We start from the raw sequence: 20,920 nt of genomic DNA, 5'->3' as shown, positions 1-20,920 counted from the left end.
TTAACTGATGGAAAAGATTAGACAGTAAATATAACTTAAATGAATTTCAAATAAAATAAAAATATAATTTCCAGCAAATCTTATATGATCTAAACAATTGTTTATTTTATAATTTTTATAAAATTTTATAATTTGTGTTTATAGTTTTTCATTTTTGCAACTGTTGAATTATCATTATTTGATCATATCAATTTAGGTTCTTTTATTTTAAAATATTATGATAAAAAAATGTAATTTTATTTCTATTTTTTTTTCAACAATAATTTATATTAAAAAATAATTATAATTAATCAGGATTTTTTATTCAAACTGATAAGAATAGATTTCTGCAATAAAATGTATTTTTTGAGTTAAATAAACAATAAATAATAGAAATATTCAATCGTAACGTACAGTATATGAACATCGACTACTTGCTGTTGTTACAATAGTTTTCCGGCTTTTCTATTTGATTTTCTTAATGTTGACTTCCACTGAGTAGTCGTTGTAGTTGAAAATCAGGATGGCAGCGACAGCACAAATAGCCCGAAACAATAACAACATCAGCTAGCTCAGTATGTTCCTTTAGATGGTCAATGTTTGACGATAATCAACGCCGACGTTGCCGTCGCGACGTCACTGCTCATATGTTTGCTAAAATGAGCAGACATCCGCCATATATTATGTTGTTGCTGTTAACCTGACTTTAAAATCAGCTGATGACGACATCATCAGTTCATTTTCATCATCATCAACATCATCGGGATAAACATGCCACAGAAATGTCTGCGTGACTTGGCGCTGTGCTGTCAGATTTTCAATTCGTTGGCAGGAGGCATTGGCAAAACTAATTAAAATCGTACGGCGTGATATTTCTGGGCGGCACTGTAAATGCGTTAAGCGCGCAATAACAATACGAAATGGTTGCCTACTTTTTGGCGCAGCTTGCAAATTGCAATTAAAGATGGCAACAAGCATTGCAACTGCTGCTCTCAAGCACGTTTCGGGCTTCAAAAGCTCGTTAGGCATTGCGTGTGGCCGCTATTTGTTCATATGTTGCAATTATGTCAACGCATTCACACATACATGCGCACACATTCGCACACATTTTGGCAACATTATTAATCAAACTGACCACTGCATATGAAGCCAACGAAACTAGCGGTGTTCATGTTGCCATCATCATTAAATACCCTGCCTGCTGTTTTAACGCATTTAATTGCAATTGCTATCAAACACACACACGCACACACACACACACACACATAGGAAGAGCCACCCGCTGACACCCACTAATAACCTTCTGTTGGCTGCTGCTATTGGTGCAGCAGCTGCCGCTTGAGTGCAGGAAACTTCAATAAATTGTTGCATATATTTTTGAATTGGCCAAATATTTGCCAGAATTTGAACATATTTTTGTTTGTGTGTTTGTTTGCCTGATTGCTTGTTTGCTGTATGCTGTCTGCTGGCCACAGCTGTTGGTTTTTACATATATCTGCCAAAGGGATTTTTAACTGGTGTCACACATTGAAGGGCAACTTTCATCATTCGAAATGCCAGACAAATATTATTTTCTGTATTAAATCTAGCATATATCAGCTATTAGCAGAGTTTTGAAAGCCATTTTTGTAGAATAAAGAAATGCATACCAATAAAAGTCACTCTGAATGCAGCAGTTGAGAAACGATTAGATATTAGGGTCCTTTTCTAAGCAGATATGAGATATGAGAATTTAAAAGCTTGTTTAATTTTCTTTATAGTTTTCTTTGTGTGTGGTTGAGGTATCTAAAATGCTTTACGCACTGTCAGACAGTTCGTCATTCTGACAGGTGTATTGGACTGCATTTGCTGCTACCGACCTAAAACCTACTCTTTCTTGTGCTGTTGTCTAGCTTGGTATCAGCTGTTATCCCGCACTAATCTGCAACGTGAAGCCCCTCTATGTGCTTTAGCTTAGGACTGCCATTCATGTTCCTGCGTACAGATTCCACTCGCAGATTCTTTTCCAAGTATCTTTACTATTGCGCATTTGCTCTATTATAATCTCTACTTTGACTTCACAGACAGTTTCTGCGAAGTCGGTCCTTTCTTCTATCCACCTTTCGCAGTTGAAGAAAGTGCACTCTGCGTCGTTCAATGCAGATTGACACATAAAAGTTGAGTTGAGAGCATTGCCTAGTCATCTACACAAAACTATCAAATTTCTGCTCTACAAATCAATTGAAAGCAGCTTATAAAATATGCCATTTATACAAACAGATTTTGTTTTAAGTTTATTTAAATACTGAAAAATTGTTAAGTGTAGTCTACATTTTTGTTGGCTAGTGTTGCTATTTAACATTTAATCTCCCACATGGAGATTTGAGCTTGTCTAAACTCATCTGGTCACGCGATTTTCTTATCTATTTTTCAATGTTTTGTCCAAAACACACTCTGGCGTTAAATATTTAAAAATCGTTGTGCATTTTGATTAACTTTTGTGCACATAGTCGACAAGGCTAATTTAATGGTTCGCCTCTTGTTTATTTACAAAATAAACTTTTCAAGTGGACTGTGAAATTTGGCACGTGCATCTGTTTTCCTGTGTTTGTATATGCGAATCTGAACAAATGTGTACATTCATGTATGTGGTCATTCTTTTAAAGGCATAACAATGAAGCCGCTTACAATAACAGACAATCGCTCCGACAGCGGCTGGCAGTTAGGTAAACAAATCAACAACAACATCAAAGCCAAACAACAACAACAGCGGCAATAGCAATGGAAACAGAAACAACATTTTAAATCGCTGCAAACATCAAAACGTTAACAAACACCGTGGCTAACCACAAAAATGGCTGGTGTTGCCGTTGACTTTTTGGCATTTGGCATAGCTGAAGCAAAAAAATTGTGTTTCAAAAACATACACAAGCTGTAGCTGGAGTTGAATCTGTGTCTGGATCTGAGTGTTGAGGCAAACTGGGCAACAGTGTCAAATACTCGGACAGCGAGCGATGTCGCTACGCTGTCACGGACTCTTGGAACGTGCGAATTTAGCCGCAGATTCTGTTGGTTTTGCACTGATTGTTACTGTTGTTTATATACTCTATCTAAATTGTTTAAATGGGGTTTGTTGGCAGCGAAGTTATCGCTGACTCCCGAAAGTATGTAATTTTATCTATGCACATTTCAGGTTGAGAAACGCAATTTATTACAATGTGAATTAGTTATCTCAGCTCACATCAAAAACTCTGCTCGTTGTCGTATATAGTAGAATTTGATTATTGATCAAATATTGGAGTTCCATATTAAATTTATTAGACTATACTAAAGCCCACTCATAAATTCTTCTGGCTACAGGGTATTTGCCCTTCGCCTACCTCCACAGCTGCTAACGCTTTCTGCGCATTTTATTTGGAAACATTGCGACAAATGCCTGTGGGCGAAAGGGGAAGAAAAGAATAGAATGCTGACTTCATGTGGGTAAATTATGAGACTAGGTTATCTCGGTGCACACTTAATGGGGCTGGACGTTGCGATTGCACAAATTGTGAATTATATAGTCTTTATATAAGTCTATGTGTGTGTGAGAGTAAATTTATAATAATTGAGCAAATTGAAAAAAATTTGAATTCCGCCGAAAACTTTATATAGAAATAATAATAATAATGCAGTCTATATTTATTATATACAGTAGGGAGCAAAAGTGTTTCCATAGTTGACACTTTCAACTTTGTGAGTCGATAATTTCTAAACGAATGAAGCAAATCAAAAAAACTTTTTTTTCCAATAATATGTATTTAATTCTTAACAAATTGCCGTATATAACAAAAACAGAAGTTAATCAGTAAAATATTCAAACGAAGAAAACTGAAACAAAACGCATGTGTACAATTTTGCACCTTCAGTGAAAAAAATTAAATATGATTCTAAATCAATATTTTGTCCACAGGCCCTTATTAGCTATTACATTTTTTATTCAGTTTGGCATACTCTCGACCAACTTTTCTATGGTTTCCTTTGGAACTCGGTTCCACTTCAGTTCTACACGCTTCCAAAGATCGTCTAGGTTGGATGGCATTGATTGATATTGCCCGAGCCGTCGCTTCACGATTGACCACAGGTTCTCAATCGGATTGAGTTCGGGACTTTTAGCTGGCCACTCCATCAGCATAAAATCTTGGTTTTGTAACCATTCGCGGACAGTTTTGGCAGTGTGCGTCGGATCCCCATCTTGATGAAAAATGATTTCCTTTACGGGGTATGCACACTTGTCCAGAAAATTGGGTAGACAGGTTTTCAAAATATTGAGATGGTCTTCTTTTAACATTATACCATCAATTTTATGCAATGGTCCAATGTGCCACCAAGTAAAGCATCCCCAAACTTTGACATTGCCTCCTCCATGCTAAACGGTTTACTTCACATGGTGTTTTTGAAGCTTTTCCCCGGACCTGTGCCAATAGTATTGCGTGCCATTTGATTGAAAACGGTTGAACTTGGATTCATCCGACCAGATAAAACGTTTCCAATCATCTACAGTCCAGTTCTTGTGTTCCCGGGCGAATTTCAATCGACCCTTGACATTCTTCTCGGATAGAGCTGGTTTATTTTGTTTCACACTTGCCACATATCCAACCTTAGCTAGTGCTCTTCTAGCCACCCGCCGACTCACGTCTTTCCCTATGTCCATAGATGCCTTCTTCGGTGTTAGGAACTTATCAGTTCCCATTAGTCTGGCGTCAGAGTCCTTTAAGAGTCGTTTGCGGCCTTTAATAGTGTTTTTGGATGTACCATTGCTTCTTTTCTGGACTTCGGACACCGCTGAATGAAAAATATTAAGCTGATCTGAAGTACTACGAGTCGAACAGCCACTTTCAGTTAGGCTAATAATACTATTTTCGACATCTGACGAACGCTTCTTCATTTTTTCGCGGTACTTTGTAGACTAATTGCTAAAATTAACAAATCTACTTCAAATAATAAGAAACACGTGGATTTCTGGATCATAAAAGTGTAGAATGCATAAATAAAACATATAAGGGTAAAACTGCATGTGTATTGCCGATAAGAGAATTAAGAAATCAAACCAAAGTAAGAATATCGGAAGGTGCAAAATTGTACACATGCGTGTTGTTTCAGTTTTCTTTGTTTGAATATTTTACTGATTATTTTTTGTTTTTGTTATATACGGCAATTTGTTAAGAATTAAATACATATTATTGGAAAAAAAAGTTTTTTTGATTTGCTTCATTCGTTTAGAAATTATCGACTCACAAAGTTGAAAGTGTCAACTATGGAAACACTTTTGCTCCCTACTGTATACTTATAAATATATACACAAAGTCTTCTTTACTCTTTATTTAATATATTTAAATAACAAATAGTTCCTTGTTGAATAATATCATTCATAACTATTTTAAATGACTTTAACTTATTTCAAGGATTTATTGAACAATTTTTTCCCACATATGTCCGAGTAATATTTTGACAGTTCGTTTGCTGATAAAATTATGGTAAAAAGAAAATAAAATTTGGGATACAGCGAAATCGGGCAAACGTGGAGCACGTGTCTCGCTATCAGAATAAAACGATTTGGGTCCGCACAGCAACAGAGCCACACGTGACAGGGAAAATCGTAACGTTCAAATTTCCGGATCGAAACGGTCATTTAGGCAAGCGTCGCGTCGTGCTGTGCTCCCATTGGCCGGTGCCCAGCTGCAATGCGGGCAGCACCCACTGAAGGGCTACACGCAATTCGTAGCATTTATTGCGTCACTCGAACACGTGAAATGCGCTCTAAGCAGTTTAAAATTAAACTTAATTATTAAACGATTCAGAACAGCCGCCAAGCTAATTTGACTTACATGAATGAATGAAATTTCTCACTGATAAGTCGCACACACACAAACACTAATATGAAACACAACCCAACCCGCGGACAGCGCACAAATCGCACATTGAATATCAATTTGTGTGGTCGCGCGAGTTGGCGGCGAGTCGAGGAAACCGCAAACTCAGCAAGCTAAGTATTCGATCCGGTGACCATACAAACTGCCGACTAGGCACATATGTATGACTGCATACATACATTTATACATTTATACATATGTATGTAGTGCTAAGACGACCAGACAATGCGAGAGAGTCGCATAAATGCGCATAAACCATGTGAAACCGCCTATTATCGGGCATATCAATTATATAATCATCTTAGCTATGCTCTCAAATTGGCCAATCGTTTCATATTAGTACACTTATGATTGTCACGATTAGCCGTGCAATTCTTGGTTTTCGTTTAAGCCAATTTTAATTCGAATCTATCATATATATAATTTTATAATTGTTTAAATAAGTTTCGTTTCGATTATTTTTATGATCAACTCATTTGATTTAGAATTTTTTTCATCGTATTTCCTTATAAAATTCTCAAATTCAAATGTTGTTGATAGACTTTAACCTAAACTAAAATATAAACTGTATATCAACAGAATTGTATTTCTTATTTTTGCAATAAATTTATACACACATTTTAGGAATAAATTATTGCTACAATTACAGTAAACTATAGCTACCTCATTCTAATTTGTTCTTAATTGTTTAAAGAGCAGTTAAAAATTATATTAAATAATTAATAATTAATACTAAATTATACAATTAATTAAACTATAACTACCTCATTCTAATTTGTTTTTAATTGTTTAAAGAGCAGTTAAAAATTATATTAAATAATTAATAATTAATACTAAATTATACAATTAATGATGTTCAATACATTAATAAGTAAAATTAGTTTAGTCTAGTCTAGTTTTATTTAATGATTTATTGAACATGTTTAAGGTGGTTAAAATTTAAAAAAAATATTAAATTCGTGTCAAGTCTAGACAGCACTGAGGCAACACTGTACGGTGCCAACGCTGTCTGCTAGACTCTTTTTATGGAATGTGTGTGTGTGTATACTCATCATTTGTACACTGAACTAAATCCTAGCTATAGATGTTTATAAGTTGCCTCAAAACTAAAATTCCCAACTTCATCATATTTACAAATTTGTCTTATAATTACTTTAAAACGGCAGATTGTCCAATATTTATAACGTAGTCAATATGAATCTCTGATTAAGTGAAGAGCATGTGGTTTGTGGTCTTTCACAAGCCTAATTAACGATTAAGGCAGCTGCCAAGTCCTAAACGCAGTTGGCTTTCATTGGCCAGTGGCTTTTGGTTACGGTTTGGTGTATTTGACAGGCAAAGCACGTGCAAATGTTCTGGCTGGGGTGTCTTGTTAATGGTCTATTAATGCGGGCGCCAATTGCGGTTGCCAGGTAACTGGCAGCCCATTGTGAGTATGAGTAATATATGCCGCATCGACCTTCAACAAGTTGCCAACTGAAAAGTCGACGTCGCGTCCCGTCGCGTCGCGTCGCAAAGCTTCGGCTGCTGCACAGGAAGCGCGTTAATTAGCAAATAAATAAAAAGCGTGCCGGCAAACAAGACACGCACATCGCGCATATGTGAATGTACATATGTGTGCCTGTGTTTGTGAGTATGTTATACAGCATACTATAGAAACGTATATATGTATATGTGTACGTCTGTAGCCGCTGTATCTGGTGAGCCTCTGTTTGAGCAGCGTGGCTGCTACTGTTGCCGTGCCACTGGCTTTTGCTGATTTCAATGCATGACGATGCCAACGTGAAAATTCTTAATGCTGTCTCTGCATTTCATATTTCCCATTGGTAGTTTTTCATATGCGCTGCAAGTTCGTTCATTTGCTGTCCATAGACAACGGTAGGCAACATGTACTGTACTTGCCCATACAACTATAAAAATTTATTTCATTTTGATTTTGCAATTAAATGAAATTGAAATTTTATTTGTTTTTGTAAACTTATTTCATTTATGTGTGAAATTTCCAAACTTAAAATTAAACAGCTTTATACACATATAAATTTGTTTTATATCAAAAGTTTAAGGTTGAAATCTTAAAAGGTAGTCCAAGCAAGAGATATGGCACAGAATTCTAAAATATATTTATAATTAAGCTTACATAAGTTTTATATTTTGCACGTACTATCAAATCCACAAAGAATTTCCTAGCTTAGCTAAAGCAGCGCTGAAGCAATTACATTGGCAGCTCATTTAAAAGTTCATATAGCATGGTGTCTTACCAGTTGCCAAGCTGCAGAATTTTCTTATTTTTTGTTTTTGCGTGCCTCAATTGTAGGCGCAGTCGCGTATTCTGTTGGCTTTCGACTTTTCCCCGCTTACACGTTGTGCACGTAATTGAAAATTAACTTGTCTCGCTGACTGCAAGTTACCTTTCCTTGTTTCCTCGAGCTTTGCTGCTAGGCTGTCAAGGATTTCTGTGGGCATATGCGTGCTGCATATTGATGTGGCGCAGACTTGCACAGCAATGGAATGTGAGCCGACAGATTGAAAGAAAGGCAGGCAGGCGAAAGCAGTTACTTAAGCATACTTTTATTTACAATACTTGATGGCTTAACTAGTTAAAGCTATACACCAGCTACGAGACTATACAGAACCAAGTGCTTATACTACATAGCGATCTGTGCGCTACCAGAAACTGCAGCGGCTTACAGGATTCATGGGCGTGCCCTGCGCGCACTCGAATACCTCAGCGAATTCGGGCATCTGGGCTAGAGCATAGTTCAAACGTTTGCTGCCCGTATCATGATAGATATCCGCCTCCTCGCCGCAAAAGAATTGCGCAAATTGCACGAAGTACAAGCGCCCATTGTTGCGTCTCTCCGACGGGTCTTTCATGTAGGTGTTGAGCGCCAAGCGTGTGCCGCTGATGTCTGCGATGCGTTCATTTAACATTACATGCTCGCTGTCGTTGAGACAGTTAACCGCCTTCAAGTAGTTCTTGTTCTGTACCAACTGATCACTGTAGTCGCGCATTTCACCCTGAGCATCGTAGTCCACAAAATAGGTGTCTATCGAGTGCAGCATCTCATGGCCCAAAGTATTGGCCAAGTCGCCATAGAGCAGAGCTGGCCAAAATTGTGAATTATATAGTGGCAGCTGCATGTAGGCATATGGCATAATTATGATGCTGCCCAGGCAATAAAAATAGGGCGTGGCATCAATATTGTCGAGCAGCTCGGGTCCATGATGATTGAAGCTAAACCACACCTCTCGCAGGGCCGCATCGTCGGTACGCTCCAACTCGGCCAGATGGTCATAATAGTGGAGCAGACTGTTCAAATGATTCTCATAGAAATCGTTGCCCACTCGCCAGTGCTGGACACAATCCACATAAAACTGATCGCTCACATTACGTGGCAGATTGCCAACGTTGATGCGCAAGCCCTGCACCTTGTCCAGCAGTGCGTCCAGTAGCGTTGCATTCAAACCAAGCACATTGAGTCGCAGCTGCTGGGCGAACTGTTGCTTCAGCTCCTCGAAGACCCCGAAGATCACCTGCTCATCTGCCTCCCGTTGCTTGCCATAGTAGTTCCGCTCGTAGGCAAAATTCATGGCCAGATAGAGTGTCTTGCGCATGTGCTGGACACAGCCGACCGCTGAGCTAGAGCTGAAGCTGGGCTGGGGATTGCTCAATGGATTGTGTGGCAGCTGCTTAAGATGTTGCAGAAAACGTGCCCAGCTATACAGCTGCAGCAGACGTGCATCGGCTCGGTTAAGATAGTCGATCAATTGTCGCAGAGCTGGCAGATCGTCAGCCAGCAGCTGATAGCTGCCCGGGTATACGTGTCCCAGCTGTCGTTGCAGTACATGCGTCCAGTTCAGTGCCGGCAGCTCTTGTTGCAGTTGCTCCAGCGTGTACAAGCTTAGCGTTTCCTCGTCGCTGCTGTCTTTTGGTGGCTGCGCCATCTCTTTAAGGGTATCCTCGAGTTGCTTAAATTGTTCAGTTAACTGCTTCAGGCTGGGCAAGTGGCCGTGCGTGTGACGCCTCAAGGCGCTGTATATGCTACCGCTCAGATTCAGGCTGAGATAATAGTTATGCGGCATCACAACAATCATGTGTTGGCTAGCATTATGCTGGCTCACTTCAATCTTCACATAGTGCTCGTGATAGCCATAGCGCCCCAACACCGCTAACAGATCGGCCCAGTAGTTGCCGGCTATATGCGGCAACTGTTCCAAGTAGCGACGTAAGCGCGGCTTGCCCAACAGCCGGCAGCTTTGATAGTAGCGCAGCAGTTTCGTATACAAGGGCGTCGCATGTTCCGGTGCTCGGGGCACATGCAACAGGCGCTCAAACAGTGCCACATAGCGCTGATCGATCCGCCCGCCGCTCAGCGACATGGCCGATTCGCCCGTCTTGTGTACCGATCCCCAATTGCCGCAGGCATACGCATAAAAGTCCTGGCAGGCATCCAGCTCTGGTCGCATATACCGCTTCAGCAATTGAATGTGCCTCAAATTGAGATCTGCGCTGCAGGGTGGCTCCGTCGCTGTCTCGGCCGCTGTCAGGCGGCAGCTTTGATTAAGCTGTGCTGTGGGCAGCGCCTTGACACTGGCCAGCAGCAGACAGAGTGCCCAAAGCTGCGGCATTATGTGTTATTTTGCTCTGCTTTCCTCTTAATACTCCTCTTGCAACACTTTAGCTTTGAATTCGCTTTTGCTTTTAATAATGGATTTGTTTGATTTATCTTTGTATTAGTTCTCTATGCTAAGCACTGCGGTTCGGAGCAGCAATTGTTGTTGTTGTTGTAGATGTTTTTGGTTTCCTTTAGGCGCACACATGTCAGCAAATTGTTTCGAAAATAAATTTCTTAAGCTTTTATTGAGTATTTCACAATTTCCGTTTTGTTTTGGCAGAAAGTTTTGTTGCGCGTTCGTCGCTTGCTAAAAATCAACTAAAAACTCGTTTCACGCGTATTCATTTTTTATGTATTCGTTTTTAATTCATTCACATCACACACACAGGGACTCATACATGTGTGTGTGAGAGTGCTATGTGTGCGTGTGTGTGTGTGTGTGTGTTTAATTCTTGCAGCGCGCTTTTTACATTTGTTTTTTTTTCTTTTTGCTTGGGTTGCTTATCAACGTTTTAAATACGTCTTTTCTTTTAGTTAGTGTGCGGCGGCTTATCTATGATACACTGTAAGAAATGTGCTTGTTGTCGAAAAAAAGTATTAAGCAAATTGATTGCCATGCAAGAACTATCGTGAAATATGTGAAGATATTGCATAAGAAATTGCATCAGATAAATTTTGTATAATTCAGCAAGCTGAAATCAAAGTTTGTTTTATATATTTTAATACGACAATTTATTAAGCTTTAACTTCTACATAGGTGTGAATTTTAGTATATACAGTATATATAGCAGTGTAAAATAGGGGAATACTTTGGATCTGTTTGGGAGTGAAGAAAATTTTCCACTGCAATCGATCCAAATTTCAAATTTCACTTTTGATCTCACATTATAACAATATAAATATTAATTCATTTTTATTAGCTACTGAACTTGTCAATAAATAAACAATTAAAATATAAAATACTATTACTATTTTTCTTCATAATTGGCAAACAATAAATTTCTATTAGACTTTAATATATTGCACAGTTCCGCTTGCTGCTTTTAATTTAGGTTTAATTTAATATTTCGATAAATTGACAATGTTTTGTACAAAAATTGAAATATTTAGTGCAGTGCAGTACGGATCGGCTTGAATTACAATTCGAAAATTGTTTCAATTCATGTTTTAGTTATTAATTGTCATTAGCGTCGCCATCGTTCGGCTGCCGTGCCCTGATAAGGCATTGGATGACGCAATTCGACGTTGCAATTAATGATTAACCTTACGCACGAGAGGTTCGCACGGGGGTCAGAGAACGGCAAACTGTTGCGATATGCTGTCCCTGGTTTATGCATTTACAACACATTAACTCTGGCGCTGGCTTCTTTGACAATTCGATAGGGGGCTTGTCCACTACGCATTGGACTTTTGACTTTTCGACTGGCTGCTGGCGGCTGGCGAGTGGCGAGTGTCGAGTGGCATGTGGCGAGAGATGAGATATGAATTTGATGGCAATCGTTTCCTTTGTGTTGCCGTCCACTTGTGACGTTTGAAGCACTTGCCGTCTTATCGGGCCCATTAGTGATCCGATAGAGCGCAATTTGTCGTTGACTGATTATTTTAGCGCTAATTGTACAATTGTTGTGTTTTTTTTTTTTGTTTTTAATTTACAAATCAGTTATAGGATTTTGACTTTAGTCGTAAAAATTGTGAAGCACTTCGTTTATTATACCAAACAGTGGATTTTCTCCTTAGAGATTTAGTAATAGATTTAATTAAAATTAGTAATTCTAATCTTAGCCTTGATTTTGCAAATCTGTTTATATACTCAGTGCACCTGTTGAGCCGCTAGTAGCTATAAGTCAATTCAAAGAAATATTGTGCTTGTATTAAGTTTCCACAATTCGCTCCAAACGCGAGCTGACGACTTTGGCTGGCGTGCTGTCCGCAACTATATACATATATATTCATACATATATAGTAGAGAGTAATATGAGAGCTGTCGATGCACGCACAGCTGTAGTAATCAAGCGATAATTAATTGTAGTAAGCCGGCTTAGCGTGATCAAGCCGATGCGCTGTGAGAGCAAGAGAAACAAGTGAGAAGTAAAGAGAGCAAACGGAATGAATAACTGCAATCCCTTTAACTAACTAACTGGGCTAACTGGCGCTCTTAAATTACAATCCATATACCATGCCATCAATTTAATATGACTATCCATTTCATTTATTAAAAACTTATTTGTGCATAGCTGATTATAGATATTTATAAATTTCCATTTTGATTTCTGATGTTCATTTGACGATAATCCGCTTTAAATAATAAATTGAACATAGAGATTGACAACTATCAAGCTATTAAGGCATCCTGGATTAGATGCTTTAGTTGCTGATCTTAACTGCCAAGCGTAATGGAGACTCTAATACCTCGCTGAATGATATAGTTAAATGTTCTAATACCAAACATAGCTGGACTTTGGTTTATCGATGTTTTTATGTATTTTTTTTTTAAACTTATTTAAAGCCTAATCAGTAAAGCATAGGCTTGATTTGCATTTAATTAATGGCATTTTAATTAAATACGAATTTGTGGCCTACGCACACACACACGCGCGCGCTCATCAAAATTGACAAAGCGTGAATAAATAATTATTTTTTAAGCACGCCATAGTTTAAGCGAAAATAATGTCCTGCTCAGTGACAAATAGTACCCGAATACTATGCGCATATTTTAGCAAGTGCTTTATATTTAATAAACTGTTGGTACGTGTACCTTTATATAGAATTTGGTCTATCAAAGTGAAAGCGCTACGAAAATTATTTATATTAAAATTTCACTTTTTCGTTACATATTTCATAAAGTGCAGGCATAAAGCAAAGCGATTTTGATCGCCATAAAGCAAAATTTCATTTTAATTTATTAAATTATTAACATGTGAAAAACGCGAAAATTAATCTCCACATAACGGTGTGTGTGTACAGAAAGTGCAAGGATGCTTAAAATGCCGTTAACGATTCGATGGCTGCCCAAGCCCAGGCTCGTCTCCCTTGATGCTATGTCCCTGTGCATGTCTTTGGCCAGTTGCCTGCATCAATGCATCGGCAGCAGCGTCTGGCAGCGGCGCCTCGTCGAGGCACGAATTTCATAATTCAATTACGCTTGGCAAGTCACGAAAGAGTGTCTGGCAGCCAGAGCACAGTCAGGCAAGCCCGGCCGAGACGCTCTTGTGCTGATGCTGATCATTTCGTATCACTTGCCAGTTGTAACCCAGAGAAAACAAAACTAAAGATAAAAATTATTGCTTAACTTTGTCGATATGGAGATTCTATGCTATAAAACTTGATATGTGTCAATAACTGCCAGATTATCATGGTCGCTAGTGAAGGGTATACAATGTTTATGTATCGCTTGGCGCATAAAAATCAAAAGTAAGTGGCAATTGGGTTGAGTTCGGGTAGAGCAAACTGTTTGCCCTGTTAAATACTCACTTACGCATGCAGCGAACAAGCTGACCCCTCCTTTTGCAGCCCCATTGTTCTTGATCCCAGAACAGAAATAGAGTCAGTCCTAAGCGCCGTGCACTTTGTGTGATTTGTGTAAAGGGGAGAACTAAATGCTTGTGGTTGGCTTCGCGTCTTAAAGTCAATGAATAGCCGCGCAACCCGCCACGTTTTTTATTTTTTATTTTTCTTGTTGCTCTCAAGTTACTTGAGTAAGTAATTCAATTTCCGGCGTCTGTGCGCTATAGAAATGATATTAAAGTTATTGAAAGCGAGGCAAACAAACAAACAGACAGACAAAGAAACATTATGGCAGAGGGGCAAAAGCAGGCAGCAAAATGTGAAAAATGTGAAAAACCTTTTACCCATTGGGTTTTGTTTGGCAAATTTGTTGTCTAGACTAGATTCGGTAGCTGCAACTTTCCATGCGTGGAAATATGCCACGTGGCTATTAGCAAATTGAAATGGTCGAATTTAAGGCTCAAACTCATCTGTCGCTGACGATGATGCAGTAAAATAACATCGCTGCCAACTGAACAAAATGTCATCATCAGCATTCAGCACCGATTCGAGCTTAGCACCTGGCTGAAATCATTCTCGTTTACAGCTTTGGCGCTGATTTGCATAAGGCGCCAAATGGCGGTGATGCCAACAAAGTTTTCAGCTCTCTCGACGACGTTGCCAGCTGCCTCAAATCCAATGAAATCAAAGCTACGCCCCAGTGACATGTTGAAATTTTCTCGTATGTCTGATTTTCATTGTGGCTCTCAGCACTCAGCTCTCTGGGGTCTAGTTAGCACTCGCATTTTGCGGCGTCTTCTGCTAGCTCTTTGAAAGCTCTTCGCCACTGGCATAAAGCACACTTTATTGCATACTTTTGGGTACAAATATTTAATATGTGCCTCTTGTATGCTACGAATGTGCTCAAGTGGTAGCTGAATTGATAGGTCAGCTTTGTGTTCGGAGGGTGCATGCTTGAGCGTGTGTCTCTTAGACAGATGTATAGGAGTTGCCAGTGCTTCATATGAGTAATCTTCATAACCTTTACTGGTGAGTGGGCCTGTAAGCCAGAAATCTAAAATCTGTAACTATTTATTTCACTATATTTTGCAATATTTAATGCTCATCGGATTTCCTTGTATTCGCCTGTTCTTATATTGAGGCAATATGAATGCAAGCTGGTTTGGTTGAGCTGCCAGTCTATACGCTATCTAGCGCTTTATACGGCAATAGCCTCATAAGGGCATATCATATAGGTAGTTTAATATAACTATATCCTTGTAAATATTGGCTTTGCTGTTTAATAGTAGTGAGCTGGGGGCTCTGGACATTCCATTTAGAAAAGAAAAGTCAGTCTATTTATTATTATAATTATATCTAATATGTATTCCTAATAAATATGTTTTTTCACAACGAAATATTTTTCTTTTTAAACTGGTTCTTTATATATTCCACTATGCATATCAAATCCGTCATATTAAACCACATTTTACACGATATTTTTAGGCCAGTTTAATAAGTATCACAATTAAATTTGCTCATAATATAAAATAAATAAATCAATCAATTTCATGGTTTTTTCATTTAGATAATCAATATCCGTTGTCGAAATATTTTGCAGCTGAGCCAATAAATATTTAAAAAAAAAAGTATTTTTAAATAATAAAAAACTAAAAAAAATCAATGCAAATTGCTTCGTTGAAATATTTTTCATGCATATAAATTGTATTTTTGACATTTGATATTCCTTAGTTCATTTTAATTTTTTACTTTGCCCCATGAATCCTTATCTTGTCGTTTCTATTTTTTGTATACTTAGCCTATATCAAGTTGGAAAAACCAACAACTTCTGTCCAATAACCAAAATCTGCAACAGTGAAATAGGTAAACAGGAATTTCGTCATGTATATACGGTATAAATATCAGTATATATATATATATATATCTGTTATATACAAATATATTGCCGTGTGGCAATTATAGTTAATAGCTCTTGTTTCAAGATCAAGTTGCTTGCTTGTCATAGTGCCGTGTCGTAAACCCTCATAAATCGGCAACACCTTGTTCGTCCTTAAATTTGCTGCCAATTATATTATAAGGTAGCCCAAGTCAACGAGCGCAATCTTTAAAATTTATTAACGTATTAACCATGGACTCTTCTAGATGATATGCCACTTACCTGTTGCCTTTTTGCCTATCCATACACAGGTCGGCGAATTAGGGGCTTCCTGGAAGGTACGCGCTGCTAATGAAACGCCGTAAAACCCGAGCGACAGCTGTGGCATGATTAGAGGACCTGACCTGATGTTGGCCGGATTAGCGGGTGTAATAAAAAATTTGCATAGTTGCGTTTACCTGTGGCGTTTAAAAGGCGTCGCCGTAACGCTACCGCTCACAGTTACAAACTGCAACGTCTAACGTGAACAACGCAAAAGCCACAAATAAATATAACAAAATTAAAAGTATGGTGCTAAGTAATTCGACGCCCAACAATAATCGCAAGCAAAACGAGATGGTTGTGGACACAGCAGCCATGAATAGCGCCGATCTGAACGAGCTGCTGCAGCTGAATGCAGAGATTGAGGAGCGACGGTCACGGCACGCGTACTGCGATGTCAGCGATGCGCACGGACTGCTGCGTGCCACAATGACCCGAGAGGAGCTCTTCGAGGTTTCCTCCTTGGATGATGATCGCTTTCTAACAGCATTGGAGCACCAAAACTCTTATACGACCCCGTCACGTGTACAGATCACCGACTTGGACTTGTCCAGCATTGAGAACCTCATGAAGTATTTCGACGAAGAGGTACCCGTTACGCCTAGCAAAGATGTGCATGCATCGACAACCCATTCCACTGGCAAGGTGGCCAGCACCATTGCCAAATTAGCTAACCAGCCCGTGGCACAGCCCAAACAACAGAAAGTGGACAGTGGAAAGAAAAAGATTAGTGAGTTAAAACAGAAATACGAACAGCCACAGCTGGGAACACCACAGTCGGTACGTGGCGCTAACAAGACCAGCGGCAAGCTGCCCATGAAAGTCAAGGAGATGGCACAATTATTCAACTCGAAGATCAATCAGGTAATGCGCCGAGCTGAGCCGCCACAATACGCCGCGCTACACAATGAGCTATCCTTGTCACCGGAGCCCAAGCCACAGCCTAGGCAGAAACAGGCTCGACTACAACAACAACAGCAGCAGCTTGAAGAGGAGGAGTCCACAAATCATGGACCCTGCCTGGTAGCCGAGGATGTGTTTCGTGAGCTGAGCGTCAAGGATAAGGTGTTGCTCTTCAATAAATTTGTTAGCGACATTGCCGCTAAGCATCCCAAATTCAATGAGCATGCGGCTGATCTTAAAGCTCAGGCCAAAAAGCAAATAGCACGCGGCGAGGTCGTGGCCGAGCAGCAGGCCAGCGTCAAGCATTTGGCACAGGAACTCGAGGCCAAGTGCGTGCTGCAGTCCACTCCCCCACGGCCGGCACCGACACTGGTCACGTCGCTCAAGTCGCCATCGCCATCGCTGCATGTGAGCACACTGACAGTGGTGCTAAAGCCCAGCCCGGAGCGACATGTGATTGCCATGCCAGGTGGGCGTGGCCTGCAGTGCACCTCGCAGAAGCGCAATTCGGCTGCCATCCGCAGCGTACTGCCCACTGAGGCGTATGCGCCGCCCAAGAAGATACGACGCACACGCCAGGAGCGCTCCGGCACTGAAAATCATTTGTTTTTTCAAAACGAGCCTCTCGAGAGTCTTTTCTACACCTGGCTAAGTGCCGAGAATGGCGTGTTGTTCGACATAACCAGCGTGTCGAACAGCGATCAAACCATTGAAATTGCCAGCAGCGATGAGCAACCAGCTCAAAACACAGCCAGTTCGATGGGCGACATTAGCCAGAAGTCGGCCGTTGAGCGCTTGCTCGAGGAGGCCATTGCCAAGCTGGAGCTGGAGAGCAAAACTAAAGAAGCCAGCTATGTGGAAGATAAAGATGTGGACACAGCAACAACGCCGATATCAGCGGGCACGCACCTTGCTCCTGTCACGCCCACGCCGCGTAAAATGAAACGTCAAGCACCGCCGGTGCCGGCGCCTCGTCCAAGTCTGGCCCAGACGCAATCCACTTGCATTACTTCGAGCAGCTCCTCCAGTTGCAAGCATTCTGAAGCTGAGGAAAGTGAATCCGGCTTATCAACACTACCAAAGGTGAGTCCGCTATCATTTCAAAAGGCTGCCCAACAAACATATCTAAGAGTAAAACTGAAAATTCTGATATGTAAGACAAGTCATCAAATCTGAAAGAGAAAAACCCATTTACCAATTTACCTTTCCCAAAATAGGCTTTTCAACTCAAGCATTTTACAATGAACTTCCTTTCGAATTCTCTCTCAATATTGTATTTAATTTAATTGAACACTAAACCTCTAAATTATTTCTAACTCACAAAGTGGACCCAATAGTCTTTTGAATATAGATAGAATTAGCTCTTCATTAATTTAATTGTCTCTAAATGTATCCACAGATAACCACTGATGAATCTCAGCCAGAAATGCCAACAACGCCCAACGAGGCAGGCGACTTCGATTTTGCCAAGCCCGTGCGACCGCCGCGCAAGAAGAAAATGCGTCGTACGCTCACCTGGAAGAAGGAGAATTCAATTGTGGAGGCCACGGCCAATGCTGTAACCAGCACCGACTCAGATTCCGACTACAAGCCAGCAGCATTGCAGGCCAAGAAGAAGCCACCAAGTGCGTTAACGGCAGCTGCTCCGCCGCCGCAGTCGATGCCATTGCCGGAGCAAAGTTACATTGAGCTGGACAAGTCGCTGATGCGCCAGGTCAACTCGCCGCGAAAGATCAAGTCTGCGTATACGTTGACGGTGATGTCCTCGCCCTCTCCCAACGCGGACAGTGATCAGTCGCCGTCGCAGACGCCGCGTCAATCGTTGGATCAACAGCTGCGCGACAGTTTCATAGATCAGGGCTTCGAGACGTGCTCCAATGATGCCATGGACAACAGTCCGTTGCGTCGCTCTTCGGTGGGAGTGGCCCATGCAAAGCCCTCGGGCTTCTCCACGCCTGTAAAGGGCCGTAGCTGTGCAGGCGCTGCGCAGCAGCAGCTCTTCAGTCCGATTGGTGTGAGTGGACAGCAACTAGACAAGCCGCGTCGCAGCTCCTTAGCCATGCAAGTGATACGAGAGGATCATCCATTGGATTTGGCTGCCACATCCGATACGCCAACAACACCGACATGCAGTGAGCGCGACTTCTTTGCCAATGCACCCACTGTGGAAATGAGCTCCTCTCAGCTTGAGGACCAGCCGGCAAGCAAGCCACAGTCCAAGTTTTGGATCAGTGCCGGGGACTTTAACGTTGGACTGGAAATAGCACACAATACGCCGGATCGACTGCGTTTACTTTACGACATCTTTACGCAAAAAAGCTGGGAAACACGTGAGCTGACCTTTGGCATTGATGGGCACAAATTCTGCAGATCAACTGCTGGCGACCAGGACGCCAAGGCCAATGAGCTGCCAGAGCGACCGGCGAGCGTTAAGGGCTCCTCGCATTACTGGTTTGCTAGCGGTGATTTGGCTGTGCCGTTCAGTGGCAAATACATGCCCGGCGAGAAGATTGAGCGTCTGTTTCAGTTTCTTGACGCGGAGCTGAGCACTGGCCCCGAGTTGGAGCTACGCTTCGGCGTCGATCACTTTGAGTTTAGCAGCGTGCCGGAGTTCTGGCTCACATCGCCGAAGTTCTCCATCGAGAGTAGCTACAGCATGCTGGTGGGTCTGCAGACGGGCAGCAGCAACGGCTTGGAGGGGCGCAGCAAATATGCCTGGCCCAATAACCAATATAACAGCTCCAGCAATGCCATCAAGACCAGCGATCTGGACCAAACTGAGTTCGAGTCGGACAGCTTTAGCAACAATAGCGGCCGTCTCTCCTTCTCGCCAGAACTATTTAGCCAGGAATATGAGGCGGTGCCATTGGATGAGCTCTTCGATAAAACATTGCCCGTTGTCCGCTCGAAGTCCTTGAGCATGCCCCAAATGCTACGCACTCTGCAGGAGCAGCAAAACAAGCTGAAAAGTGTGGAGCAGCGCATACGAAACTATCAGCTGCCACCACAACTAAACGAAGCCTCGTTCAAGCAGTGCCGCAGCAAGCCGGAGTATGCCCAGAAGCTGCGCACCATTGAAAATCTGGCACGCAGCAATGGCTTCAGCGCCTGCTCCATGGAGGAGCTGGAGAGCTTTATGCAGTTTCTTTTCGAATATGCGGACACATGTCTGGGCAGCTGCAATGAGCACATCGAGAAGATCATCGACACGCTGATGCAGCAACGCGCCGTTGAGGTTTAATCCTAAGTACTTCGTCAAAGTAATGTATTAGTAATCATAAGTATATTTAAGCACATATATAGGCACATATATAGGCACGTATATAGGCACTAACATATAATGTTATAAACATATTTTTTACTCTCAATAAACTTCAGCTCTTTAGTGATGTAACTTCACAAATTCTTTTTGAATTCAGCAAGGAAAACGAATTTCAGATTATACAGATTATTCAGATTATACTGTACAATTTTGGATCGCTATCTATTGATCTATTCCAAATCAAGTCGCTAGCGCTTTATATAATAGTTTTACTATTATTCCATTTATAGCACTTTTTACGACGACGGTGTCCATAACTATGTTACCTACATTTCAAGCCTCTAGCGCAATGTTTGCATTCATATAGACAGACGAACAGACAGACAAACAGTAAACCCAAAACCTCTCTCCCTATGAAAATTCCCCAAGTTTGCGCGCAAAGAGTTCATTTACTCATACACATACATCAAAAGTCTTTGCTTCTACGTCACTGATAACATTCTTCGAACTGGTTTAGCATTATTTTCGAAATTGAAAGCATATTGGTTCTGCGCTTTCGGTTTGTTGA

At 40.9% G+C, this 20,920-nt stretch overlaps 2 protein-coding genes across 3 annotated transcripts; one reads left to right on the top strand and one right to left on the bottom strand.

Moving 5' to 3' along the window:
* Nucleotides 1-8,422: 8,422 nt before the first annotated feature.
* LOC111602212 (endothelin-converting enzyme 2) lies at nt 8,423-10,806 on the bottom strand. The gene has a single exon (XM_023319188.2). It carries the CDS (start codon nt 10,497-10,499, stop codon nt 8,535-8,537), a length of 1,965 nt encoding a protein of 654 aa, XP_023174956.2. The 5' UTR covers nt 10,500-10,806; the 3' UTR covers nt 8,423-8,534.
* A 4,931-nt stretch (nt 10,807-15,737) lies between these two features.
* On the top strand, nt 15,738-20,433 carry LOC111602247. 2 transcript variants are annotated; one of them, XM_023319239.2, is made up of 3 exons: nt 15,738-15,853; nt 16,178-18,173; nt 18,490-20,433. In XM_023319239.2, exons 2-3 carry the CDS (start codon nt 16,434-16,436, stop codon nt 20,329-20,331), a joined length of 3,582 nt encoding a protein of 1,193 aa, XP_023175007.2. In that variant the 5' UTR covers nt 15,738-15,853; nt 16,178-16,433; the 3' UTR covers nt 20,332-20,433. The 2 variants fall into 2 exon arrangements, with proteins under 2 accessions (XP_023175007.2, XP_030079072.1); XM_030223212.1 differs by lacking the exon at nt 15,738-15,853 and having other exon boundaries at nt 16,155-18,173.
* Nucleotides 20,434-20,920: the final 487 nt, after the last annotated feature.

Source organism: Drosophila hydei, unplaced genomic scaffold (assembly GCF_003285905.1).
Source record: "Drosophila hydei strain 15085-1641.00,03,60 unplaced genomic scaffold, DhydRS2 tig00000149-arrow-pilon, whole genome shotgun sequence".
Lineage (NCBI taxonomy): Eukaryota > Metazoa > Arthropoda > Insecta > Diptera > Drosophilidae > Drosophila > Drosophila hydei.
This window is presented reverse-complemented; position numbering and strand designations above follow the sequence as displayed.

What these genes read in the sequence shown, in the direction of transcription:
- LOC111602212 (XM_023319188.2), bottom strand. Translation starts at nt 10,499, where the DNA reads ATGCCGCAGCTTTGGGCACTCTGTCTGCTGCTGGCCAGTGTCAAGGCG.
- LOC111602247 (XM_023319239.2), top strand. Translation starts at nt 16,434, where the DNA reads ATGGTGCTAAGTAATTCGACGCCCAACAATAATCGCAAGCAAAACGAG. An exon ending in GCTTATCAACACTACCAAAG is followed by an intron (nt 18,174 to 18,489) that starts GTGAGTCCGCTA and finishes ATGTATCCACAG; the next exon opens with ATAACCACTGATGAATCTCA.